This window comes from Diceros bicornis, chromosome 3 (genome assembly GCF_020826845.1).
Source record: "Diceros bicornis minor isolate mBicDic1 chromosome 3, mDicBic1.mat.cur, whole genome shotgun sequence".
NCBI classification, from domain to species: domain Eukaryota; kingdom Metazoa; phylum Chordata; class Mammalia; order Perissodactyla; family Rhinocerotidae; genus Diceros; species Diceros bicornis.
Genome location: NC_080742.1, coordinates 86687136 through 86714718, shown reverse-complemented (window position 1 = coordinate 86714718; position 27583 = coordinate 86687136). Strand labels below are relative to the sequence as shown.

The following is a 27583-nucleotide window of genomic DNA, read 5'->3' as shown; positions in this document are numbered from 1 at the left end:
CATAATCGTCCAAGGCCGTGGAAGATGGGGGGCTGAGGTAGGGGTGAGGAATGGTGGATTCAAAATGAGTAAGTTTGATTCAATGTAATTTTGAAATTGACAACTGATACCTTAAGTAAAGCAGTGTCGATTAAAAGCTATGTTTCAAGGGTTTAGGGAGAGACACAGGTGAGGAAATGAAGGCAGTGCTCAGAGACTGCTTATTGGGATTTCTGATTTTTGGTGTGGAGCGTTCCTGCTGTGAGAATTTAGGGGGAGCAGGTAGAATAAATCGGAAGTCAGGAGACCTGGAACTAACCTAGCTTTGCCATTGAATTAGCTACGTTCCTTGAGACACGTCATGTCTGTCACTGTGATCCCTAATGTATTGTAGATGTAACATTCTGCGTTGTGTTCGTTACTGTGTCATGTTTCCTGTCATCAGGAGATCATAGCCTCTAACCGGTTGTCTTGTGCTGAAATGACAGGGACTGTCCAGGTTTCTCATAGAAGAAGGCACAGTCACTGCACAGAGGGCTGTCCAGTAAATGAGTGCAGAGGAATTACTGAAAGACCTTTCTTCCTTGCATGCAGCCGTGGACAGGGTAAAGAGGCCGTCCCCAGAGTCCCAGAGCAGCAACCTCTGGGTCATTGTGGGTGTGGTCATTCCAGTGCTGGTGGTGATGGTGATCGTTGTCATCCTCTACTGGAAACTCTGCCGCACAGACAAGTTGGACTTTCAGCCTGACACGGTGGCCAATATTCAGCAGCGTCAGAAGGTAAGGGGCAAACCCCCCAGTGTCTACATAGCAGTCTTGTGGGCTGGGATAGGGTGAGGTCAGGCTCTTGATACTGAAAGATGGGGAGAGAGCTAGTCAGGAAATCTTTTGGCTTTAAGGGTGGTGTCTGTTTCCCTTCATGTTTGTTTACCGACACCCCAGTTCTTCTGTACTGTTAGATATATGCCGAGAAGATGAAGCTGTATGAAGGCTTAGCAATGCCGTGAGCTCTGAATTCCACTGTGATTTTATTTTTGAGATGATCAGTTAGAAGATCACATCCATTGTGTGTATGAATTCTGATCTATTTTAACCCTGGATATTTTCAGAGAACAGGAGCCGAGGGAGGTTTTCTCAGATCTGTGTGTCTGTTTCTTTCATACACAACTCCACTGGATGGCTCCTTTATTTCCCTCCACCGTATTGCAAGCCCACTTATCCACCTTGATCAAGACCACTTAATCATTAAAAATGGTAATACATGCCTTAAACATTTTAATTTAAATATATGAATGGGTCTTTATTTGCCAATCTTTTGACATACTCCAAGTCTTTTTTTTTAATTTGTTATGTTTTGGAGTGTTGGTCTACTGAGAGGAGTTCTGTGTGGTCTTTCTTATAAGAAACAACACCCATAATGCGTCAGCTGCAGTTTCCAGTTTGAGTTTCTTTACAGAAGGGCAAAGCAACCTGAGTGCAGAATTCTCTAGATTTTTTCAGTACTCCCCCACCCCGCCCTACTCTGCAGTCTTTTAGAGTTAATTCACCTACACCTAATTTGACAGCAATTTTTTTTTTTAGCAGCTCCTTTTCCATGTCTTTCCAAAGCATTCAATTTAGCTTTTATAGTAATAGCAATTCTCTTCTCACCCTTTCGTTTCAACAGTTTCTGCAATATTTAATTGTCACATACAAGTTTCAGAGCAAAGAAATTGACTCTTGGCCGGTATTGGACTCACCTGATGTGAGCAAAAACATGCCGAGTACTAGAGAAGAACTCACTGGCTAAAGACATTTAGCACAGCATGCAGATCAGCCATTACCAAGGGGATGGAAAGTGGTCATCAGTCTACTATATTTACTAACATGTACCCTCTGTGGATGTCACAAATTTAGAAGACTCACTCGACTCGAAAAATTTGATAAGAAAAAGCAAGCAAGTGGCAAAAGAACAAAAAGTAAAGGATTGCCCTATTAACCTTTTAATTTTACTCTGATTTTCTGGGTATAAAGAATTATGCACATTACAAACCCAGACCTGCTGAATGAAAAAATAAGTATTATTTTTTATTTATTTTACTTCTGTAAAAGTAAATGAAGAGTATTCTTTTTCTTTTTTTTTGTGAGGAAGATCAGCCCTGAGCTAACATCCGTGCTGATCCTCCTCTTTTTTTGCTGAGGGAGACCGGCTCTGAGCTAACATCTATGGCCAATCCTCCTCCTTTTTTTTTTTTTCCCCAAAGCCCCAGTAGATAGTTGTATGTCATAGTTGCACATCCTTCTAGTTGCTGTATGTGGGACACGGCCTCAGCATGGCCAGAGAAGCAGTGCATTGGTGTGTGCCCGGGATCCGAACCCGGGCCGCCAGTAGCGGAGCGCGTGCACTTAACTCCTAAGCCACAGGACTGGCCCAAGAGGGTTATTTTTCTTATGAATTAACTAAGACATGCAAAATCTTGATTAAATTGCAAGCTTATGGTTATCAAGTATATTGGAAGCATTTTATACATTAAGATTATAGTTATGACCTATCTTCATCTGTTATTTACATAGTCTGCTGAGGATGTTTTGTTGTTAGACTAGTGAATGGCACAGAAAAGACCTGGAAAAAAGTACTTGATATACTAAATGATTCATAGTGTGAATTTCATTGTAATGAGATCAACAATAGGTTTGGGAATGTTTTTGTTCTGATGAAAGAGTGTTGTTACAGAGAGATTGAGCCAGTATAGACAGTTATGTATTTAGGTCGTTTTTGTTCCGTACTTCCTAACATAAACACTCCTGGTGGAAGCCCATCCGTTATCTGTTCCTTAAGTACACTATCAGAGGACAGCATCTCATGAGTTAAAAACAGGATATTCCCCAAGCTTTCTCCTTCTCCCACTTTCACTTCCGAAATATTTTCACATCCACGTCCCAGATGTTGCTATAAATCAAGTGGACAAGTTTCAAATAGAACTTCAGCCTTGGAGTTGCTCTTTTTCTGCAAGTGCTGTAAGGATTTGCGCATACATTTTACACCATCTTTACAGGAACTGTCTGCACAGAGGGTTCCCTGAGAGAGGAGGGGTCTTCTGACACCGTTAGGAGGGCAGAACCTCAGCAGTGTTTCAGACGTGTGGTCTTTGTTTTGCTGGCGGAGGAACCCACTATGTAGATCTTGTCATGTGTTGATAATAGGAAAAGGATGATCTCCTTTTAGTTTAAAAACAAGTATCTCTACTCCATAAGCGTTTCTTCTAAGAGGATCTGGCAATAGCGAAGGGCCTCTAGCCTAGTCATTGGGGCAATTTGAAAAGATACTGTCTTCTCTCTCTGTTTTCTCTCTCTCCAGTCTGCTTGCCCCACCCCCTGACGCTCCCTCGCTGCTACTCTCAGAAATCTTTTAGCAAATCCCAGAGCTACCGACATCTGGAAACAATAAATCCGCTGACCAAAAATCCACACCCCCTTCCCCTTGTAACGAGAAGGAAACCTCTTCAGATTGTCTGGGAGTAGATTAGTTTTGAAATATGATAAGAGAGAGAAGCCATTCTGTCACATTTTGAGGCAGGGTCCTTTTTTATTTCTAATAATAAAGGGAAAAAAACCCAACCCTAACCCATGCCTTTCTTTTATCTGTGTTCTCTTTAATCTGTAGCCCAAAGTCATCACTTGTTACTGTTCCCAAAAAAAACTCCAGCTTGGATCCGCCTCACCCTGTTGAGCTTCTATTTAAAGATATGAATGGCATTGGCTAGATGCTGCTGGTCCCATGGAAACTTGTTCCTTCTGACGGGGACAGTCCACACCCTGTTGTTGGCATAGGACCATAGTTCCTGGCTGGCTGGCACTGTGGGCAGCCTGATAGAGCGGCCTCAGACACTGCACATTCATTCAGCAAACACTGAGCATTTGCTCTCAGCCAAGCAGCGCTAGGCTGGGTTACATGCACAGGTAACATGCAGCCCCTGCCTTTGGGGGCTTCAGTAAGGGAGAAGGACAAGCGATCCAAAGGCTGACACACAGCAGTCCGAGTCTGTTTAGAGTGCTGTGGGAGCACAGAGGAGGGGCAGCCAGCCCACTCTAGGTGGTGGACTGCCTCTGCCTTCCGAGAGGAGGTGATGCTGGGCTCAAGCTCAGAGATGAGGAGATGAAGTGTGCCTAGGTGGAGGAATGGCCCGTAGCTCAGGAAGGATGGAGCAAAGTTTGTATGAAAGGGCGCAGCCAAAATGCAGGCAATGGAGGTGGGCGAGAGCCAGGCTCTGAGGGGTTTGTAGGACATACAGGGGTTGGAAGGGATGCTGTGGGCAGTGGGGAGCCACGGAAGGATTTCGGCAGGAAGAGCAGCTTGAACGTATTAACGTTTAGAACTGTCACTTCAGGAGGCAGTGTGGACAGTGGATTGGAGAGAAGCTCACTGAGCATTTCTTCCATCTTAGCCAAATTCAGCTCATCCCCTGCGGTTGCCCTTCGATTCCCCGCAGGGATCCCGTAACACCTAGTGCATAGGTGGTTCCAGTTCACCCGCAGTCAGCTGGCCAGGACTTGCTGTGGCCTGGGGGTGGGAGAATCTTGGAATTCTGCTCGCCCGTCCTCCAAGACGTTGCCTTGTCTTCACCTTCTAAATGGAAACAGCGTGGGGGTTGTGGTGATTTTTCACAGATCACATCCATCAAATGGTAAAGGCTTACAATGGCGCTCTCTTTGTGATGGCAGATTTTTATTCAGACACTTTTGGGATTTGCTCTGTGGTTTCTGTTGTCATCTTGACTGTTCCTTCCCAGGGCTTCAGGCTAACCCGAGTAGTGGGGACTTCACTCAGGCTTGTTCCATCCGGTCGTATTATTTTTATGAATTTTAAAATTCATCAGGCATCTTTCCTGTTACTTGGCTGACCTGCTCTACCAGACTTCCCTGACTTGTTGGCAATGTATTCCGGTGGGGCACAGACAACGGGGCCTGTCCCCTCTGTGATATATTAAAGAAAGAAAGAACAAAAGAACCATCCTTCTTCAGAAATAACTGGGTTCTAACGTGAATATTGAAGCCTCTGATTAATCATGCCTCTTCTTTTATAAAGTACTGATTGAAGCTTATTCCGCATGTAGAAGCTGGAGGCACAATACAGCCAGACTTAACTGTAGATTTTTTTTTTTTTTTAAAACATGGAAAAACTAGAGAAAGTGTTCCAGAAAGTAGGGATGAAACAAAAGAAGCTAATTCTATAAGTGAGGAGGTCATTGTTTCTTCTAATTGTTTCCTTCTGCATGTAGATGGCTATTGTTTTGTGCATAAGCACAGAATAGTTGCCAAATTTCTATTGTTAGAGAAGGTGGTGACTCACCCAGCCTGTGAGAAATGCAAGGAAATGATCTATTTAGAGATATATCATTTCCTTAGTCGGAATCAACAATAAGCCAACAGGACTTCAAGGCTATAATGGATGTATATTTCATTTATGACATATACCCGTTTCTTGGTTCCCCACGAAATCCAGTAAGATTGGCATTTCAACTGGCCTTTTTGAAATTCATTCAGTCATCAAATATTTATTGAGGGTCTACCATGTGTCACATTCTGTTGCTGAATTACAAAATTTTGTATCTAAATTTATATCTATAGCTTTATCTCGTGCCTGAGAACTCCTGGGTATTTATAGTAACTGCTTGGTGTTTCATCAACTAACAGCAATAGTAATGCTGTCAATCTCATTTGTATGGTACTTTGGCATTTATGAAGCATTTTGACATATACATGTTTGTTTCTTGCATGAGCCCTGAGAGTTTGTCAGGGAAGGCATTTAGTTCCTAGATGTGGGGACACAGACTGCACCATTGAGGCGACGCTGTTCATATTTTTCCCTTATTCACTTTGGAGAGGAGGCAATCTGTGCCTCCTCGTTCAATTTTGATAAAGTGGTCCATCTGGCTTGCAAAAGAGATTGTCTCCCAGTCATTAGAGGCATTTACTTTCTTACTGGGAAATAGACTAGAAAGGATATTAAATGATGTTGATGGTGTTAATTAAAAGACTGTTGACTCTATCTGTTATTCTTTAGTTTAGAGGCACCTTGTTGGTGGAGCTAAAATGAGGGGTGACTGGGGTAAAAGCGGCCACCTGGAGGAGAGGTGTGCTTCTCTGCTGTAAAGAGGGAGAAGGACTCTTAGGAAGGGAGGTGGGGAAGGGGAACCAGCATGATGCCTGGACCACAGGCACGCTCTCAGGAAAATCACTTTTAGGTAAGAGCCTATACAGATGTTGTCCATCCGGAATTTGACTCCCTTAAAAGGGCTGCATGCCCCCAGGAAAATGTACACCCCCAGGGATTCGGAGAGCCCAGTTGAAGATTACTGTGCTAATCCACAGTCTCATGGATGAGGAAACAGACTGATCCTGGGGGGTTGGGGGATGGGGGGAGCCATGCAGCAGCAGGTTTGGGTCCGCTGTTTGCGAAACAACATTCCTGAGCCACGGGGCGTGGGCCACTCACAGTCTGCCTGTGTGGTGGAGTAGCCTGCTCTTGTAACACAGTATCATTAATTTAGGAAATATAGGCACCCCCATCTTTGCCTTTTGTTTCTAAGCAACATCTTTGTAAACTATATTTACAGTAAGTTTTACCCCCCTCTGCTGGTGTAAGTCATTATTGCAGACTACTGTCCTACCTATTGATCCTAGATTTTTAGCACTAAAAAGACTTGAGAGATCACAAATCTAAGCCACTGGTGTTGTCATTCATGTGTGCATAAAGTTAGGGCAAATATGACAAAACCTTTTGCTTCTACACGTACTGTGTCATCTAAAATAACTCTCTAGATGGGTTTGGCCTTTGTCTTTTTTTTGTTTAAAGATTTTATTTATTTATTTATTTATTTTCCACCCAAAGCCCCAGTAGATACTTGTATGTCATAGCTGCACATCCTTCTAGTTGTTGTATGTGGGACGCGGCCTCAGCATGGCCAGAGAAGCAATGCGTTGGTGCGCGCCCGGGATCTGAACCCGGGCCGCCAGCAGCGGAGTGCGCGCACTTAACCACTAAGCCACGGGGCTGGCCCTGGCCTTTGTCTTTTGATTGCTAGGACTATGTATAAGTGTGGAATACAGCCTGGTGAGCAGGGCTTTGGTTCGCATGTGGCCTTCCTGCCCAGGAGACCCTTGGGACAACTATTTATTTGCAGTTTATTTTCCTATATTCTGCAAGCTCAAATTAAGAAAACTTAATACCCACCCCTGGCACTTTTAGTGTCCTCCAAAATGTCATAAAAAATGGTGTCCCACCTTTATTGCGCATGTTCCTATATATCTTTCCTGTCTTAGCACAGGCCTAGAAGCTGAGGCCCGGACTCTGGGGTCTTGGTTGTGGGTTTGGTGTTGGGACCATGTATCCCTGGGTAGGACCCCTGCATCCACCAGTGTGAGAGGTGGACTTTTTTTTTTTTTTTTTGGTGAGGAAGATAGGCCCTGAGCTAACATATGTTGCTAGTCTTCCCCTTTTTGCTTCAAGAAGGTTGTCCTTGAGCTAACACCTGTGCCAGTTTTTCTCTATTTTGTATGTGGAATGCCACCACAGCATGGCTTGAGGAGTGGTGTGTAGGTCCACGCCCGGGATCTGAACCCACGAACCTGGGCTGCTGAACTGGAGCCTGCTGAACCTAACTGCTGTGCCACGGGGCTGGCCCTTAGCCACTTCTTTTTGTTTCCAAGTTCTACCCATCCTCCGAGTCCTGGTACAAGTCCCCATTTCTCTATAAAGAATATCTTGCCCGTACCACCCTCTCTGGAATTGGTTATGCTACTATCACAGTGGGTCAGGTATTGTCTTGTGATGTCATTTTGTATCATGGTGTAGTTATTTAATCCTCGTACCCTTCTTTAATCTTTCATAAGCATCTGTCTTTTCTGCAAACTCGAAGTATAAATGGCACCTTGCATACAGTTGACGTTTCAGAGATGCTCACTGAGTTAGAGGTGGAATTGCAAACACAATCTTGAGTCAGAAGTTCGTGCTTCTCTTGCCAGCCCTCACCATCTCTTTTCACAGTCCTCAGATTGACTGTCTCACCTGTGTGTGTGTGTGTGTGTTTTAGTTGCAGATCCCTAGTGTGAAGGGCTTCGATTTTGCTAAGCAGCATCTGGGTCAGCACAACAAAGATGACATATTGATTATTCACGAGCCGGCACCACTGCCGGGACCTGTGAAGGACCATGCCACGCCCTCTGAAAATGGAGATGTGCCGAGTCCCAAGGCAAAGATCCCCTCCAAGAACATCCGTCACAGAGGAAGGTTGTTATTGGGCTTTCTGTATTGTTCTCTATCTCGGAGCATGTTTCTGTTTTCAGTTGGTCAATTTCCCGTATCGGAAAGGCTGACGGTGAGTACAGCCCGAGTCTGCAGCCTCGGAGACTGACGATGGACGGCTTCCCCAAAGTTAATGAACCCGAGGGCTCCAGATCCATTCTAATGAACTACCAAAGGCGCCCGGATGCTTTCTTTCCCAAAGGCGTTGAGAATGATGGATCACTGTCCATCATGGTCTGGCGGGCCCCCTGGGACTAGATCAGGGATTGACCAGCTTGCGTGTGTATATTCTGGGGTGAGCCTGCTAGGCCCTCTGGAGGTGACATCAGAAATAGTGTATGAAAAGTGCATGGACGTGATGCACCGTCAGCCCGTGCTGGCTTTGCCCTTGCCAGTTATGCCAGCGGCTGGCTGTGACATCACTGCACCCTCTGCAGGTGGTCTTCATCACATCCTTCTTTCCTTGCTTGGCTTTCTCCCGCTGCCAGTGTCGTCACCCTTGTTAGCATGTTTGCATGGAGTCCTCATGCCTCCTCCCTGCCCAGCTCCCCATTCCTAGGTTTCCATTCCTGCCGTCAAACTTAAGCACACAGAGAACTGCTTGTGGACACTGCCTGGAAGTCCCCCGTCACCCTCTGATCCTGTGAGATGGGGTTCAGCTGTGTTCAAGAGACCAACTTCAGACTCAGGTTTCGTGGAGCTGACTTTAGATCATCAAATGATCAGCCTTCCTTTGAGCTTTGGAACTCCAAATCCTAATTTTCTGCTAAGAGGGGAAAAAGTGTGTGATTATACCAACATTTGAAACGATGTTATTTCTGACTTATCAGAAAACTTACCCTGGGGGTTCTGGCCTAACTTTTAAGAATTTAATAGCTGTTAGAACATGATCTTTACAAAAGAAAATGAATTATGTAGAGAGATGTTATTTGCTTAATTATCTTGCAGGCTAAGAATAAATCAAATCATTAAAGATTATTCAATATGCTAGTACAATTTTGCAAAGTTTTTTTTTTTTTTCTGGTAGTCTCATCCTAAACATTTACTTACAACATCTCAGTGGTCTGCATGGCTAATATAATGTTTTAGCATCCCTCAGGGGCACCAGAATGTCTTGGCATCTCATATTGCGGTTTAAGCCAGGGAGTGCAGAGATGAGGGGTGCTAAGTGGTTAAGGATTTTTACTAGCCTGGTGCCACCTGGGTTCTGTGATTCCCTTGCTTTTTATATATAGAATCAAATCTCATGGTGATCATTGCCTTTGTAAGTGTAGTTCCGTAGATCTGGAGTTATATGGGGTGACTGCAGAACTACCCTGGCTCCCTAGGGATTCTGCAGACCCAGTTAACCCCGAACCAGACCTGAACTCTAGATCCTCTGATCCAACCCACGCCAGGTGCAGACTGCTGGTCCCGGCCCTGGTAGCTGAGGGACCCTCCGCCAGTCTGGCACTTAAGTGTCCTAGCATTTATTGAAATGCAGCCTGCTGAGCCAGTTCGTAAGCCATGTTATGCTGTCTTCAAGAGGTGACTGTGCTATTAATGTGGTCCTTAAAGATGCCATGCCACAAAAAAATTTTTTGGACTGTTTCATTTCTACCAGTTTTGCCTGGAAGCCTGACTTCCACATCCAAATTTATGTGATCTTTTTTCCCTCCTTTCTTTTTCCTAACGTTTGCATTTGTTTTGTGTCTGCAGAGTTTCTCCCTCAGATGCTGACTCTACAGTAAGCGAAGAGTCCAGTGAGAGGGATACAGGAGACAAGACGCCAGGAGTGGTGAACGACAGCAAGTCCCACAGAGCCCCACAGAGTGGTCTGTAACTCTTCTCGTTTTCTATGTTAAAAATAGTAATTACGAGGTTCCAATAGTCTAGGGTTTTATACTACTTCAAATGCTGAACCTTTTTAAAAAAAATCTGTGCAATGGAATATTCTTCATTCGTATGGTGAATTTCTCAGCATTGATTGTCACCATCTAGGATTGTATTGGTGCTTGCATTGATGCAGGGGACCTGCTTGAGGTTAGGGATTCACTGGGGTATGTTTTGAGGTTAATAGCCACATTTCATTCTAGTTCAGAGTCCTAAGGATTGTCCTCCCTGAAAGACAAGGAGGAATTGAAATAAAACCAGAGTCTCAAAAACTGCTTCCAGGATTCACTGACCTTCTTAGGATCCAATTCAGGTATTCCACAGCTGTCACTGTCAGAAAGCTGTTTATTTATCATAGGTCAGAGTGCATTATATTTGGTCCTGTTCCTAGATCTTTCTGCCAGTGGGTAGTTCCCATGTGATCAGATGGTTTAGCAGATTTACATTTGGAGTCAGATGCTGTGGCTTCTTAGGGCAGGACCGAGATGAACTCCAGTCTCATTCTGAAGGGTCTAACCATGAAACTCGTGCCGTGTAATAAAACTAAGCCTACAGGTCTTACGGACTTGGGAGCGTCTTTTGGTGTGATGACAAGGTAGCTTGGTTTTAGTTTAATAGAGTCTGTTAAATAAATGTGCTAGTACAGCTGTTGTATTTGCTGGAGTTTTGTTTGTTTCAGGATTGTGTTTCAGTGATGCAAAGAAAATTGGGATGCCTCAGGATATTATTTTTAATAGTAATTTTTATACTTAAATTTTTCCTCACAAATTTCTCTGTATGAAAATGCAGTACAGGGTGAAGCACAGTCTATAAGTGAACAGATTCTGGATCGAAGCTGGATGCCTGCTCTGTCACTGTCATGCTGGTGACCTTGCTAGTCCGTTAGCCTTTGGGGCTCCTGTGGGACTAAACTAGCTGATTTTTGAGATTCCCTCCTGCTCTATCTAGTTGTTTCATTTTTGATGTTAAAGAAATAGCCCCTAAGAATAAGGGAAGAGTTTTTTTTCTTTGGATCCAATTTCACAGAATCTTAAAAATTACTTAGCACCATGGTAACAGGTGCACTGTTTCAGATAGATAGGATCAAAGTCTAATTTTGATCCTGGGAAAGAAATATTTGAAGGAAAAAAAAAAAAAGAATCAGCTCTGGAGTTTCTCAATTTCTGTTAATTGCTTATCCGAGAAAAACCTTGCTTTTAGTTCCTGCTTTTAACTCCTTTCTGAAAGTATTACAGCCAGTATATTCTACATGGCTAACAAAAATCAAATATCACTCTCAACATATATTCAAAATCCCAGTAGTAAGCACGTAAGCTTTGGGACTGAGAGTTGTCCGTGGAGGGACAAGTGGACCAGATGTTCTCTTGAGTGGGTACTAGAAGCTCAGATGCCACTGTTATGAGAAGACACTAGAATCTGTACATTATCTTCATGTTTTAGAGAGATGGTTTTCTCACTACAAGTATCAATTCACTTATACAATTTTGTTTACTTCTTTAAAGCTTTAATGCTGCCACAAAGGCATTTTATTTCTTGCATAGAATTTAGTTAAATATCCTATAAAAAAGATGCTGAGTTCTTAATCATAGCTTTTGAATTATTTTGTAATTCACCTAAAAATCCTTTTGTTGCAAGTCATGATGAAATACAAATTATTGGAGACAGGAGGTTGCTTGAGAACCATTCTGGGACCCTCCTCCATGTTGTCCTGGGCCCAGTGTTCCCTCTCACGGCAGTGGGTGGCATGGCCTCTGGGTCTCTACAGACTCCTTGGCAAGGCTTTCACCGTCTGTCACGGGTCATCTGGCATTTTCAGGATCCACCTTCCCACGGAAGCTGAGAAGAGACCATTGTTTTGGTTTGGGTCAATTTGAGGGTGTGCTTTATGTCCTCCCAGCTGACCATTTTTGGAAGGTGGCTAGACCATGATGCATAGCCTGACAACCGTCCATGGACCCTTACAAGATTATTTGCTCAAATGTCACTGTCTTCAGTTATTGGAGTTTTAGAAAAAGTCACATCATAACCACTGGTTCCCCTTAGCAAAATTGTGAAGAGAGAGAAGTAGGGAGTAACACGCCTTCCTCAAGTGAAGTGGCTGCATTCAGGCTGCTGTTGTGCTGCCATTGCTGTGTCCAGGCATAATTGTAGTTTTTTCTCTCTCTCTCTCTGTTTTTTTATTGTTTAAACTTTTTTTTAATTGAGGTAACACTGATTTATAACATTATATAAATTTCAGGTGTACATCATTGTATTTCGATTTCTGTGTAGACGACATCATGTTCAACACCCAAAGACTAATTACCATCCATCACCACACACATGCACCCAGTCACCCCTTTTGCCCCCCCGTCCCCCCTTCTTTATCATCAGGAATAAACCACATAGATAAGGACTGCAAAATGCTGAGTATTTTCTTTATACTCTCTGTAGGTTGCATGTGTGCAAGGGTGTGATTTTTAAGTAATCAGAGCTTCATTATTTTGAATTCCACAAACCCAAATTCTAGAATTTCACATAGACATTTACTTTTGCATGTGCTAAGGAGTTTGCAAAGCGAACTAATTTTTTTAAATAATTTTATTTGTTCATTTTTCCCCCAAAGCCCCAGTAGATAGTTTATGTCATAGCTGCACATCCTTCTAGTTGCTGGATGTGGGACGCGGCCTCAGCGTGGCTAGAGAAGCAGTGCGTCGGTGCGCGCCTGGGATCCGAACCCGGGCCGCCAGCAGCGGAGCACGCGCACTTAACTGCTAAGCCACAGGGCAGGCCCTGAACTAAATTTTTAAGGAGATTGCAGGGTAACTGTTTTGACTACATATAACATCAAAGTTTTTCAAGTAATTGTAGAGCACCCATTTATAAAATGATTGAGGTCATAAAGCAAAGTTCTCCTCTTTTCATTAAGGCAGATTCCCAGAGGCCTCTTTGAAGTAGAATTTTATACAGTTAGTTGAAGTGACTAGTCATTTAGCCATCCATTCAGCACATGTTTACTAGTGCCTGTGATGGGTTTAGTGCTGGGATAGGATGAAGAAGAAGAGATAAATGTGATCCCTGCCTCACAGGATATTAATCCTGTGTAGACGACACAGGGGGTCATGAATGTGGGTCACGGGTGGTAGAAATAATGCAGTTTGACTGCATTTACCTATAGATAATAGAATTAACAGTTCTTTTAAAATCTTCTATTGCTTTGGCGTTTCAGTAATTCAGATTGCTCTTTCCCCTGTCATTTTGCTTCGTTGACATTATCCTATACTGTAATTTCTATCATTATAGTTTTTTTGTTTTATAATATTTGTAGAGGAAGTACTCTTCAAAAGTACTCTTTGAAAGTACTCTTCCAAACTCCCCACTTGCCTTAAAGCAGGATTCACGCAGCATTAATCTCTATGTATCCATTGTACTTTCCATTGGCCGTTATTATGCAGGTAGTGTTTTGTTTTGTTTTTTTTTCTTTGTGAGGAAGATCAGCCCTGAGCTAACATCCATGCTAATCCTCCTCTTTTTGCTGAGGAAGACCAGCTCTGAGCTAACATCCATTGCCAATCCTCCTCCTGTTTTTTTTACCGCAAAGCCCCAGTAGATAGTTGTATGTCATAGTTGCACATCCTTCTAGTTGCTGTATGTGGGACGCGGATCCGAACCTGGGCCGCCAGCAGCGGAGCGTGCGCACTTAACTGCTAAGCCACCGTGCCGGCCCATATGCAGGTAGTTTTTAAAAAAATTTGTGTGATGCATAGCAAACAATAAAAATAACCCCGTTTATATATATAACTGTGATACATGTATGTATGTGCATATATATATAGATAGATAGATAGATAAAATAAATAACAAAACTTTTTTCAGCTTTTTAAAAGGGCTGGATTCTGGGCAGTGTAGCAGCTTCAGGTATTCTCTGCATCCTTTGTTTCTCTGGTTGCAGTTGGTGAATTATAGAGTGCAGATCCGTGACCACAGTTGGGGGGTGGGATAGGGCATGGACAGGAGCCAGTCACAGGCCTGCAGCTCCGTGGTGCCCAGGCAAGCAGACAGCACAGGGGGAGGGGCCTTTGTTCCTCGGTCTCCTTTGCACCTTGGTCTTTTTTACCATCCTGGAGGAAAGCAGTCTCCCCTTTATGTATCAGTAGCTTCATATGGGCTACCCTTTCTGACATTTGCTGTCACTTTATAAGTGTGGGTTAGCAGGGCTAGCCTATCTGGCACAGCTTGTTATCTCCTTTTAGGCATTTTGCCTGTAATCCGAGTAGCTGCCACTGGATGAATGGTGGTGCCTGGCTGCGCTTGCATTGCACAGACAGACTCCCTCCGGGCCCAGGATGGGGAAGAAAGCCCGAGAATAGCCTGAATCCAGAGCCTGTGCCTCCTCGCTAAGAGAGACGTCGTTCATTCAGAGTTATAGAAATCATTTCTAATCTCTTGGGATAACAAGTGAATATAATTCAAATTGAGAGGAAATACGAAGACTTACATACCACTGATGTGCATTCCTTATGTAAAATCTCAGCTATTATTTCTTACTGCTTTGCTCAACTTTTTCTTTGTCCACATTGAGGAGAAACCTCTATATTTTCCACTTATGCTTGAGGTTTCAAACCTCAGGCTTCTGTTTAGAAACAGTTTCTGCATGCTCTCACTCCTTCTCTTGGCCTGTTGGCCATCTATTTTAAAGAGGTGTCCAGAGCGTCCGAGGTGATGGTGGCTTAGCAGAGGGAGAGGCTCAGTGATCTCAGTGTGTTTAACTAGCTCTGTAGAGCTCTTTCCATCTATTCAGCCCCTCCTTGTCTCTCTCTCTCTTTTTGCCTTTTAAAAATTAAAGTTTATTGGGAATATTTCTGCTATAAAAGTTATACTCAGAGAAAATCTTCATTACAGAAAATATAAGAAATTGGAGACAATCACCCATTATACCAAGATCCAGTCTCTGTTAACATGTTAAAGTGTTTCTTTTCTATCTTTTTTCTACACATTTAATTTTTTCTCTTTTTTTTTTTCGTAGTTCTGATTACTTTAAAAAACTGTGTTGTGTTAAAATATACATGCCATAAGATTTTACCTGTTTAGGCCGGCCCCGTGGCTTGGCGGTTAAGTGTGCGCGCTCCGCTGCTGGTGGCCTGGGTTTGGATCCAGGGCACGCACCGAGGCACCACTTCTCCTGCCGTCCTGAGGCCGAGTTCCACATACAGCAACTAGAAGGATGTGCAGCTACGACATACAACTATCTACTGGGGCTTTGGGGGGAAAAATAAATAAATAAAATCTTTAAAAAAAAACAAAAAGATTTTACCTGTTTAACCATTTTTAAGTGTCCTCTTCATCTCTCTCTCTCTTTTTTTTTTTTCCTGAGGAAGATCAGCCCTGAGCTAACATCCATGCTGATCCTCCTCTTTTTGCTGAGGAAGACCGGCTCTGAGCTAACATCTATTGCCAATCCTCCTCCTTTTTTTCCCCAAAGTCCCAGTAGATAGTTGTATGTCATAGCTGCACATCCTTCTACTTGCCGTATGTGGGACGTGGCCTAAGCATGGCCGGAGAAGCGGTGCGTCGGTACGCTCCCGGGATCCGAACCTGGGATCCGAACCTGGGTGCCAGTAGTGGAGCGCGCGCACTTAACCGCTGAGCCACGGGGCCGGCCCTCTTCGTCTCTTTTTGAAGTGGAAACGAATTCCCTGCAAGCAGCAGCTTTTTCTTCTCGTACCTCTTCGACGTAATTTTCTTTCTGCATCAGAACTGAAGTGTTCATTGTTACCTGTCTGTATGCCTGCCTGTCCCCAGTCCCCTTGGCCTTTGTTTTCTCAACAGTATAATCGCCGTGGCAACTAAATTTCTACCACTCTAAATGGGAGTGGAAGTTCAGAGCTGCTGTAGATCTTTTTCTTAAAGTTCTGTAAATTGCTCTTGACTGAGCAACTTCAGGTTCCTCCTGTCTGAAGACTTTGAAACACCTTTAGACAAAACAGGGCTTTTTTTTTTTTTTTTTTTGTGAGGAAGATCAGCCCTGAGCTAACATCCATGCCAATCCTCCTCTTTTTGCTGAGGACGACTGGCCCTGGGCTAACATCTGTGCCCATCTTCCTCCACTTTATATGGGACGCCGCAACAGCGTGGCCTGACAAGGCGGTGCATCGGTGTGTGCCCGGGATCCGAACCTGGGCTGCCCAGCAGCAGAGTGCGTGCACTGAACTGCTACGCCATGGGGCTAGAAAACAGGGCAATTTTTGGCACAAAGTGTCATCGTGATTTTCATATCTTTTCTAAGGATATTTGTAACTTTTAATGAGGCTGAAGGAGATGATATTTAACCCAGACAATTTAAGCTCAGATGGTGACAGTTTCAAGGATTCTGCCATGGAGTGGAGATGTGTTTTTGATCAGGGGCCCATCTGAGGATTCTTTAAGGATTAATCCATAATTTGCACTATTTGCTATTTCTGTAGGATGACTTGATTTATTCTAGCTTTTCTTTCTGTTCCAGGGCCACCACCCCCCAGTCCAGGGAACGAGCAGCACTCATCAGCCTCCATCTTTGAGCATGTGGACAGGATTTCCCGCTCCTCGGAAGCCAGTCGACGGGTCCCCAGTAAGATCCAGCTGATTGCCATGCAGCCAATCCCAGCTCCCCCAGTTCAGCACCCTGTATTGGCTGACAGAGTGGCAGAAACCAACAAAATTAACAAAGAGGTATTTGTTTTTATTAAGTCCATTAATAAAAAAACTCACATTCTGATTTGGTCAGTGCTTAAAAATGAGTGACAGTGACAGTGTCAAAAGGTTGCTAAAGGTATGAGCTGCTGACAAGTGTTCTTAGTTTTAAATATTATAATCAGTTTTTTTTTAGATCAGATACTGTTCAAGGACACTGTTAGATGCATTGGCAGATGTGCAGAGGAAAGACCTGAGGCTGCGATCCTTACTAAGTCCTGTTTTGGCCCGTGGCTGGTGTTGGGAACTTGGATTTTGGAAAGATTCCCACCATTCCCAGAACAGAGTGGCTCACTGTGCCTAAACTGTTAACGCAAACAGTATGATTTATGCCGAACATCTGCTTTCCTTCTGGGAGTCTGGAATTTTATTACATGCCAGGCAGAGAGTGCCTATGTGACCAGCCCCCAGTAAAAACCCTCAGAACTGGGTCTCTACTAAGCTTCCCTGGTAGATAGCATTTCACACGTGTTGTCACAACTCGTTGCTGGAGGAATTAAACACGTCCTGTGGGACTCCCCTGGGAGAGGGCTCCTGGGAGCGTCACCTGGTTTCCTCCAGAATTTGCCCCATGTGCCTTTTCCTTTGCTGATTTTGCACTGTATCCTTTTTCTGTAATAACCGGGACTAAACGCCGAGTCCTGTGAGTTCTCCTAGTGAATCATCCAACTTGGGGTGGTCTTGGGACAAGAGTAGACTTTGTGATTCCTGATAGATCCGCTTTGGCCCCACGGATCTAGATAATTCCTAGTAAAACCCTATTCCAGTGAATTCTGGAAGAGTGAGTTAGATCTGCTTCCCTCCTAAGATTTTGGGAACCAGAAGGCCAGGCTAGGTCACTGTTAACTTGAACTTGAGAAATTTGACCTGGGCTGGACAATGAGTGGAGTGAATGCCATTTAGGACTGCACATAAGGCAGCTCCATGCCTGTCCATTTCCCACCTCTAAGAAACACCTGCTGCTGTTGTGAGTTCTGCCAGGTTGAAGTAATAAGAAATTGGTCCAATTGAACCCTCCTCCCCACTTTAAAGGTGGTCTGTAAAGTGGATCAACCTATAGAATTATCAAGAGTTCTTATAATTTCTCCTGTCCACACCTCATTAGCTCCTTGCCAAGGACATGACCACAAGAATGTGTGCCACTGGTTCAGGATGACGTGTGCTGTCCGTTCTCACCAGTGCTCAGGAGCCCTAGCCCTGCATGGCCCCAGTCCTAGCCTAGACCTGTTTCCATCAGTCTCGTGTTGCAGGTGTCTCTACACCTGCCAGGGTAAACACCCTGGAGTGACTTCTCCATCTGGCAAAAGAAAGAAGCGAATGTGCTCACCAGGCCTGTGGCTTCACAACTTGATAGCATACATCTCCATTTTGTTTCTTTTACTATCTTTTTAAAATGTAGTATTTGATGCACACATAGGACTATAGGTAAATATATATTGATTATAAAGCATAATAATAAAATGAAAACCCAGCTTAAGAACTAGAGCATTGTCAATACTGTTACACTTACCTAAATGCTTCATACATCTAAATTTAAATGTTTTCTTAATTGGAGGTTCTGGTGGAAATTCCTAGCGTATGTTAGGCCTCCTGTGAGGACCTCATATATTTTAAAGAACAATTAGAGCCTGATAGAGTAAGAGGGGCTTTTCTTAATTCTCCTGCTGGTAAGTTGCTGAGAACCTCATGCAACTGACCCTCCTCCTCAGTCTCAGAGTACGTGGCTTTGGTCTACTGTGGCATGGCCAGGAATGTTCCATGCTAGCTTGGCCTGTGAGTCCTGCTTTCTCCTCCCAATCAGATTCCCAGCTTGGTTTCCCTTCTTCCCCTCTGTCTCCATCTTGCTTGATGTCAAGGCCTCTGAAGCAGAGCTAAGTGCTTACAAAGTGGGACGCACCTGGATGAAAGTGAGCACTTCCCAGGCTGCGCTGCACCAGAGCACAGCAGAACTGCCACCCCCTTAGCCCCCCAGGCATTCATCTGCATTCCCATCTCTGGCTCTTGGCGGAGTCAGCATGATTATGCCTACATCTCAAAGCCTCCTCCCACTTCCCTCTTGTCTTCAGATCCTACTTACTTTTCCAGACCTAGTTCAGGCCACACTAGCCAGCGGTGACACGTTTCCCTACCTGTAGATGCCCCTCTGGGGAGGGAAAGTCTCAGGGAACTTGTTTTGGTAACACTAGATAATTATCAGCAAATGGGTATTCTATTGTATAATGTAAATATCTTTGAATCTATCATAATTTAAAAATCTCTGAAGTAGTGAAATTATGGGATATGGAAAACATTTACTGATTTCTCGGGGCATATTATATGTAGTAGTCAGTGCACCTTTTTGCCTTCAAAGTTGTCACTAGCCGGTTTCCCAGGTTGGAGTTATTTTTGCCCTGCTCTGGGGGCCCGTACCGCGGCCTCCCCCCTCCCCCCAGCACGGCGAGTTTGGGGATACGGCCCGTGGGCAATGGCCCATTCGCTGCGCCCCGTGAGGGTGTGCCTGCCCCCGTCACACCCTTTGGGCCCTCGTGGAGCCTGGGACAGCCTTCCGGGGGGCAAGGAAGGCGTTCCTAAAATGCTTCCTGAGCCTGGGTCCCAGAAACCTTCGAGCACGTTCCTTTGGTCTCGTTCCTCCCATCTCGCCCGCTCAGATTCAGACGGCGCTGCGGCACAAGTCGGAGATCGAGCACCATCGGAACAAGATCCGGCTCCGCGCCAAGCGCCGCGGCCACTACGAGTTCCCGGTGGTGGACGAGCTGTCCTCGGGCGACACGCGCGAGCGCCACCGCGTCTACCGCCGGGCGCAGATGCAGATCGACAAGATCCTGGACCCCACGGCCAGCGTGCCCTCGGTGTTCATCGAGCCCAGGAAGAGGTGGGGCCTGAGCGGAGCCGTTCCCCTCTGCTCTCAGGGCGGGACACGACGGCCCGGCCATTTTTCAGGGTGAAGTCTCTGAAAACGACTCCAAGAGGTTTATACACAGAAAGGCTGTGTAGGCCACTGACATGGCTTTGATCCCGCCTCAGGGGTCGCCTGGGTGTGGAAGGCGGCTCCTCCAGTGCCTGAGAACATTTCCAGGGTTTACTGTCTCCTAGAATGAGCTTCCTGGGCCCTCCCTCTCCTCTCATCTCTCTCTCACTCCCAGTGTCTCTGCCTCATCTGCTTGGTCACCCAGCTCGCTGCGGTGGGCCTCTCATTTCTTTTCCAACAGCCACCCTCAGTCTTGGTCTCTTGGTCTCCCAGACCCCTGCCTCTAACGCAGATGCATTTTCTGTAAACACTGCTCTCGTTTATGCCTTTCTCTGCTCCAAGCCTGTCATGGCTTTGATCACCTGCAGTGTGGAACCTGTGCTCCTGTAACAGGTGGGCCTGCCTCTTCATTCCAGCTGCTTTCCACCCTATAGCAGCACAGACAGACCTGCCAGTCCCTTAGCGGTGGCCTCATTGCCCCCCGCCCAGGCATTCATCTGCATTCCGGTTTCTGGCCCTCAGAATCCTGGTGGTGCCTATACCTCACTCCCTTCTCCCACACCCCTTCTCGTTTCTGGATCCTACTGCTCTTTAAGACCTAGCTAGCTCAGGCCCCATGTAGCCAACGGTGATATCAGTGGCTCACATTGACCTCCCCCTGTTCTGAAGTCTCTATAACTAACGACATGAATGTATATTGCCTGGTGTTATTCTCTGTTGTTCCACGTGTGTTAATATAGTTTGCCCGGGTAGACTGTGAGCTTTCTTAGAGCAGAGACTGTCCTACATGTTGCTTCTATCCTGTGGGGTGTTTACTGCAGCGGCCAGCACGTCACAGGTGCTCAGAAAATACTTAGTGTTTAGTTGACGAGACAGTGGCAGGAAAGTTTTTTTCCTGTGAAGCTAACCTCTTATTTTCCTGGCAGCTCGCGGATAAAACGTTCTCCTAAGCCACGCCGGAAACATCAGGTCAACGGCTGCCCTGGAGATGCCGAGAAGGACAGACTCATCACCACAGACAGTGACGGCACTTACAAAAGGCCCCCTGGTGTCCACAACTCTGCCTATATCGGTTGCCCGGTGTGTAATCCTGACCCTTGCTTCTGGAATCCTTGTTGGAGTGGCTCTTGGGGAGAGGAGAATGAACAGTGGTGGCTGTTGCCTTGTGTGGTGTTGATGCCCGGTGGCTAATGCTCCAAGGCCAGCTGGGTTGTGAGGCGTGTGGAGTGAAGGGGGAAGTGGGCTGCTCCTTTGAGGGGAGACTTGAGTCGTCTAAACCAGGGGGCTGCTGAGTGAGCCTTCTGGAAACAGACTCTGTGTTTTTCCTTTCTTTATGCAAGCCCTCTCCTCTCAGGCTTCAGAATGGGCACTTCTTGAGGTTAATTGGAACACAGAGAGAAACGTCCAGAGGTTTTTTTTTTCCTTTCCCTGGTCAGAGGTTTGTTTGGGTTTCTTGGTGAAAGGAGGACTATTTAGAGTTTTGTCCCCCCCTTTCTGCTCCTGGAGTGCTAAGAAGATATTGTATTTGCTAATAAATATATTTTTTATTTTAATGGGAGAAAGAACTTAAGAAATACAGAATTAAACATTTTTTTCAAAGAGAAGGGGTACAGACAGAGTTGCTTGAAGTGTTAAAGGCAGACATTGATAGCATTAAGACAGACACACACAGACCCCATTGAGTAGGGAAGAAAGGGCCAGCCCGCCTGAGAGGCCGTGAGAAACACAGGCACAAAGATACCCCAAGACGGAGAGGGAGCGCCAGCTGTGACTAGCTCTGGCAGCACTGGGACACACAGTGGACGCCTGCAGCCCTGTGCCAGAGGACAGCCGTGTCTTATTGCACAAGACCCCTTCTTCCTCCTGGAGGCAAACTTACACGGTCATCCTGGTTTAGAGAGAAATTAGCAAAAAACACATCCTTGGAGAAGGGGTTTGTGACGTAATGATCACTTTAGGTAGAGCCTGTGCAACCAGCCATTTCTTATTTGAGTTTTATATTTTATCTCCTAAATTACACAAATGACTAATACTAACAGACACTAAACATAAGTAGACAAATGTGCCAAACACCGTATTGACATGGGGGCTAAATATAATTGAATCTTGATCATATTGAAAGAACCAGGCTTTTCCTTGAGAACTTACTGTTCCCAAGTAAGTGTCCTAAAGACTGACCGTGCCCCTTATCACCTGCTCATGAGGATTGGAGCGAGACCAGAGAGTTGGGAGGCCTACAAATTAGGCTGTTTCGCTCCTCAATGGAAGGAATCGAGTCTCTTCTGAATGCAGGTAACGAATTCCTAAGGTAGAGGACCTGTTGCTGGCAGTTCTTACAGCAGATGGTGCTCTTGTGCTGCTGTTACGTTTTTGGACCGGCAGTCATCTGGGTGTGTGTGGTGTTTGGCTTCATCTGGGGAGGACTCCCCAGGAGAGTCATGCAGGGACTTCCACACTGTGTTGTGTGAACCAGTGAATAGAAGGAGAGGGAGCATTCCTTCTTGCCCCTTCACTTCCCTAGTCAGCAGGGCTCCTTGTCACAGGAATCTGCAGGAGAGCCTTTTCAGTCCCCATCCCTTTGTTTTTTCTAGTTGCCCTGAGTTCTGTCCTCTGATGCCATTAAGTTTTGTGTAGGTAATAACCTGTCTTCACCGTGCTCTCTCCATTCGCCTCTATCGATGGCCCTAGATCAGGCCTCTTTCATGGTGGCCCAGAACATCCTTTTCCTCCTTGCTGTTTTTCTCAACAGAAAGTTCCTCCTTCAGCTGGTGGAAAGTAGCCCTTCCCTGCAGAAGACCACCTGTTAGCTGCTTCGTCTCCAATGTCTCCATTTTTCAAAGATTCCCTAAAATGAAAAATCTTCTTCAGATGGACTGACTTTTTACTTTCTCTCCCTAAAAAGTCTGAAACATGTACTTTCAAAGATAATGCCTTTCTCAGAACTCATCTCTTCTTAGATCATTTCGTCTTCAAGATTATACTAGACATACATGTTTTTGAATTATCTTGAATTTTACACTTTCCCCCTCAAAATGTCTTCTTCTTGAGAATTTTATTGTCCTAAGGTGGAAGAAATACTCCTAGATTCCTTGTAACTAAAGTTATCATTATAATTACAGGTCTAGGCAAACTGTGGCCCTCAGGCCAAATCTAGCCAGCTGCCTGTTTTTGTAAATAAAGTTTTGTTGGAACACAGCCACACCCATTCGCTTGCGTGTTATCTATGGCTGCTCTTGCTGTAACCCAGGCAGATGGAGTATGGACATTCATGGCTTAAGGACAGGATTGTGTTCTGAGAAATGCATCGTTAGGCGATTTCGTCGTGCAAACATCATAGAGTGTACTTACACAAACCTAGATGGTATAGCCTACTACACGCCTAGGCGATATGGTACTAATCCTATGGGAATACCATTGTATATGCAGTCTGTTGTTGACTGAAACATCGTTATGCAGTGCATGACTGTAGTTGCAGCAGAGACTATATGACTCACAAAGCCTAAAATATTTACTGTCTGGACCTTGAGAGAAAAAGTTTGTCAACCTCGGATATAATTTATCATCCAAACCAACACTTGTGAGAGTGAAGGGAGGCGCTATTAATTATTGTTCTGGGACATCAGGCATAGACTGAGATTGTCCTAGGCCCACCAGGGTGTATGATCACTCTTATAACACCCACAAAGGATTGCAAGTAGGCACCAGAATACATAATCTCTGGTGACTGAAGGTAAGAGGGTCATATGTATTTCTGAGGAATGATAGATGAACTTGTATCTGTGCAAAGGAAACAAACCAAATAGAATTATCAGACTGAGATTCAGGAGAATGGAATTCAAATTGCAACTCAGGGATCCTGGGTAAATCTTAACTCTTGTAGATGACAGTTTTTCATTTTTTATTAAGTACCGTCTATATGTGAAACACTGTACTAGATCTTGGGATATAGAAAGATGAATAAGACCTCTTCTTGGCCTGCAAGTTGCTGGTAGTCTAGCCTGCAAAATGAGGGGGCAACAAGAAGAAAGAACAGGAAGCTCTAATGTCATGGCTCTGTAGCTCTTTGCCTACTTGGCAGGATTCATGGGGCCAATGGAAGTTCAAGGGAACCTTCCTTCCCACCTTCAGAGCGTATCTCTCTTGCTATAGAAGTTAAACCTTCTCTAAACTTATGACCACTAAGGGTGAGATTGGCAGTGGCTATAGCTCTACGGACTCTCTTCAAGTGTGTATATGATTCCCCTCCCCAGTGGAGTCTCATTGGGGGTTTGCGGTTTTTTTATGTGGCCACACCGTTTGCTTCCTTGCAGTACAGCTACCTAGTCAGCCACTGGAACAACCACCAGGCTTGGGAGAGACCCTCTTACTTACCAGTAGGATGTTTTCCCAGACACACTTTTCCTTCTTCCGCTGTGAACTGTTAGGTTGGTGGCACACTACTGATCACAGTCTTCTGTATCTTCTCTTCAAGAAAACCAGGAGTTCGGGAAGGGCATGTATATGGACCTTTTATCCATCTCATAAGGAGAGGAACACCAGGTCCTTCAAGTGCTACGTCATAAACCAGAGAGCCCCTTTGGGGCCCCAAATCCTTACTTAGAATTCTTAGATAACAGATGTCACTTAGTAAAACCTTTACTGAGCTATCGCAGTTTTTGAGAAACAGACTTACAGGACCAAGCGTGAAATGTATGTGGGAGTGAGACCACCCACTCCCTGTTGTGAAGGGAAGAGCGCCCGCGCCTCTCAAGAGGGCAGCCGCTGCTCAACAGCAGTTGTTTCCATGGTGGAGTGAGGGCCCGTGATGCCAGGGCTTCAGATTCTGCCAAGAGAATCCAGGAATCTGAGTTTTAGTTTGAAATTTTCAGATTTTAAAAATATTGGCTATCTATTTTTTAAAAGACTGTGCTGGCCAAGCAAAACAGGTCTGTGGGCTGTTTGTAAGTTTGCCAGTTTGTGGAATGGCTTTCTCTCTGGAGTTAAGCAAGTGCTTCCTTTAGTATTTGACACTGGCATGAATAAGAACTGATCATCTGTTAGGCAGACCATAATCATTAGGAAGCGTTTTCCAGATAATTGGCTAAGAGTAGGGATGTGTCTGTGGAATAGAGGTTTTCTTTGTAGGAGACTCACTGATGGCAAACAGATATGGGAATGTCTTCATTGGCCCCTTGAGTAGGGGAATGCAACCAGCTGAGCTAAACCGTGGGCCAATAGGGTAAGCTTTCTAGAAAAAAGGCATCCCCCCTTCCTCACAGAGGGCTGGGGGTCACCAGCCCCTTGTGCAGAACCTCTTCTGTTTTCACTGTGTCAGTTGCAGTAACTGTGAGTTGGGCTTCTGGAGCCACTGAGACCACACAGGCCTCTTCTTCCACATTTTCCCTGTTTTATCCCTCACAGTTTACCTAGTATGTATTTTTGTGTGTGTGTGTGTGTGTGTGTGAGTGTTATGAGAGGTTCGGGGATTCGATCGGAGATGTAAAAGACACTTTCCATTCCAAACAAATGGACTGAAGGTATATTTTATTATATAGAGGATAGTAAAGGCGATAGTCTGCAAACAGATCCGAATAGGTCAAATATTAGAGGGAAAAAACATCAGCCTGACTGGAAAGGGAAAACATCCACATCGGCTGAAGAGAAATGACACAAATCAACCGGAAAGAGAAACACCAGGTTGACCGAAAAGAGAACACATCAAATCAATTTCTTCATATCAAATCAGTTACTTCACATCAAATCAATTACTCACAACATTTATGCCCCACTGCCGGGAAAGTCCTGTCAGTCGACGCGGCTGGGCAAGGATCACACGTCCTGGGTAAGGTGTCCCTTCCACAGGTGGACCTCTCACCAGGTCTCAGTTTCCAGCAGTTTATGTAAGCAGTTACAGAGTTTACAGAGCAAGCATCTAGTGTTCCCATGCACAAAATGGTTATCAGTGGCGTACGTGCATTGAGCCCCTTGGCTAACGTCCCAGCCCAGTAGTTGTGTACGTGCATTGTTCTCTTTGGTTATCGTCTTAGCCCGGCACAGATGGCCAGTCCATCTCGCGCTACGACGCTCCAAGAGCCTTGAAATGTTACAATTTGTAACTCTCTCCGTGGGAGAAAGGCCAGTTCCCGGGAAAAGGCCAGTTCCCACCACACAGAAAGCAGCTTTGTATTTCTTTTTGTGCTGGTGGCTATAGGTCAATGGAGCGGCCAAACATGGCTGTACTCATGTCAAGACGTTTTCGGCCGTGGCCGTCTCCATTAACCATAAGACACCATATGCACAGACAATGAACTTCGCACACAAGTACATAAGGCACATCCAAGAACCCAACATCCAATGACTACAATAAGTATAAAATTATCTTGCAAATCATGTACAGCATCAAAGATAACATTAGATAAGGTAACACTTAGGCCTAACAAATTAGCTTGCAGAAGTCCAGATCAGCCCCCACATCACGGAGGGTAGCAGAAGGCAGGGCAATGGAGAAATTATAATTAGTTCTGCCTGACTGATCAGATATAGGCTTATACTGAGAGATTGCTTGATGTTTCTGAGACCAAATTTTTCGGCCATTCATAGTCCAGGTTATAGGTCCCACTGGTGTAGAGCAGTTGGTCCAGCAGTGCAGGGTCAAAGGTTGTCTTACGGAGACATTAGTTGGTGTGTAGGTCTGCAGCAGACATGGAGGTGCAGCACAGCATAGCGAACACAGCAGGAATATCTATTCACGCAAAGAAACAGAATTTTTAGGAACATGATATAACTGTTCATTTCCTGGATACATAACTATGAGTGTTGCAGTGGGCCCTTGGGCCATTACTTCTGTGGCACGGGGAGCCGCATTGGGTGGATGTGTCACCCACACCTTTGCTCCAGGTTTCCATCCATCTGTAGACCCAAATCTTTGCATTCCTCTTTTAGTTAATTCACTTGGAGGTTGTCCTTGTGACACATTTGGAGTCAAGAGGGGAAGCACCAATAATTGTCCCATTCGTTCCCCAGACTCTACAGTTAGTACTGTGTCACTACCATTATATAATATAAATTTTATTTCTCTTTGGTAATCTGGATCAGTGACTCCTCCTAGTACATCAATACCTTTTGCTGCTAGTCTAGAGCATCCTTTTAACAAACCAAAGGTATTTTTGGGAAATTGTACCCCTATCCCAGTAGGGACTATAGACTGCTTCTTAGGGGGCAATTGAATAGAATGAACGGTAGATAAATCCAATCCAGCCGCTTCGGCCGTGGCACGAAAAGGCGGTTTAGCAGACTGAGTCAGGGGCCAATAGGTTAAGGTCATAAACTCATGGGTGGCGGTTGCCACTTCTGTAATCTTTGCTGGTAACAACCTTGACAGAGGAGTCTCATTAGGGCCTAGTGGCCTGTTATTTAACACATTTAGAGCAGTACTTAGATGGTTGTGCCACCCCTTTAATGAGCTATGACTGAGTTTTCTCAATTGTTATTTAAGCAATCCATTTATTTATTCTGTGAGGCCTGCAGCTTGGGGGTAATAAGGTGTATGATAAATCCATTTTATATAATTTTCCTTGATATAAGTTTGAATCAACTTACCTGTAAAGTGGGAACCGTTGTCACTCTGAATTTGCCTTGGTGTTCTATAATATAACTTAATTGTATCTAATAACTTTATGGCACTCTGTTGGGTGGCCACTTTAGCTGGTATAGCCAATAAATAACCAGAATATGTATCAACAGCAGTGCAGGCATAAGTATATCCACAAGAATTTGGCAATGGTCCAATAAAAT

The 27583-nt window shown here is 44.8% G+C and overlaps 1 protein-coding gene across 2 annotated transcripts in view; it reads left to right on the top strand.

Moving 5' to 3' along the window:
• KIAA1549 (KIAA1549 ortholog) overlaps positions 1-27583 on the top strand; it is a 146798-nt gene that overhangs the window by 85999 nt on the left and 33216 nt on the right. For both annotated transcript variants that reach the window (XM_058531062.1, XM_058531070.1), the window contains exons 10-15: positions 574-758; positions 8051-8247; positions 9961-10076; positions 16616-16821; positions 19491-19714; positions 20737-20890. In XM_058531062.1, the coding sequence (XP_058387045.1) occupies positions 574-758; positions 8051-8247; positions 9961-10076; positions 16616-16821; positions 19491-19714; positions 20737-20890 (1082 nt within the window). The remainder of the gene's footprint in view (positions 1-573; positions 759-8050; positions 8248-9960; positions 10077-16615; positions 16822-19490; positions 19715-20736; positions 20891-27583) is intronic.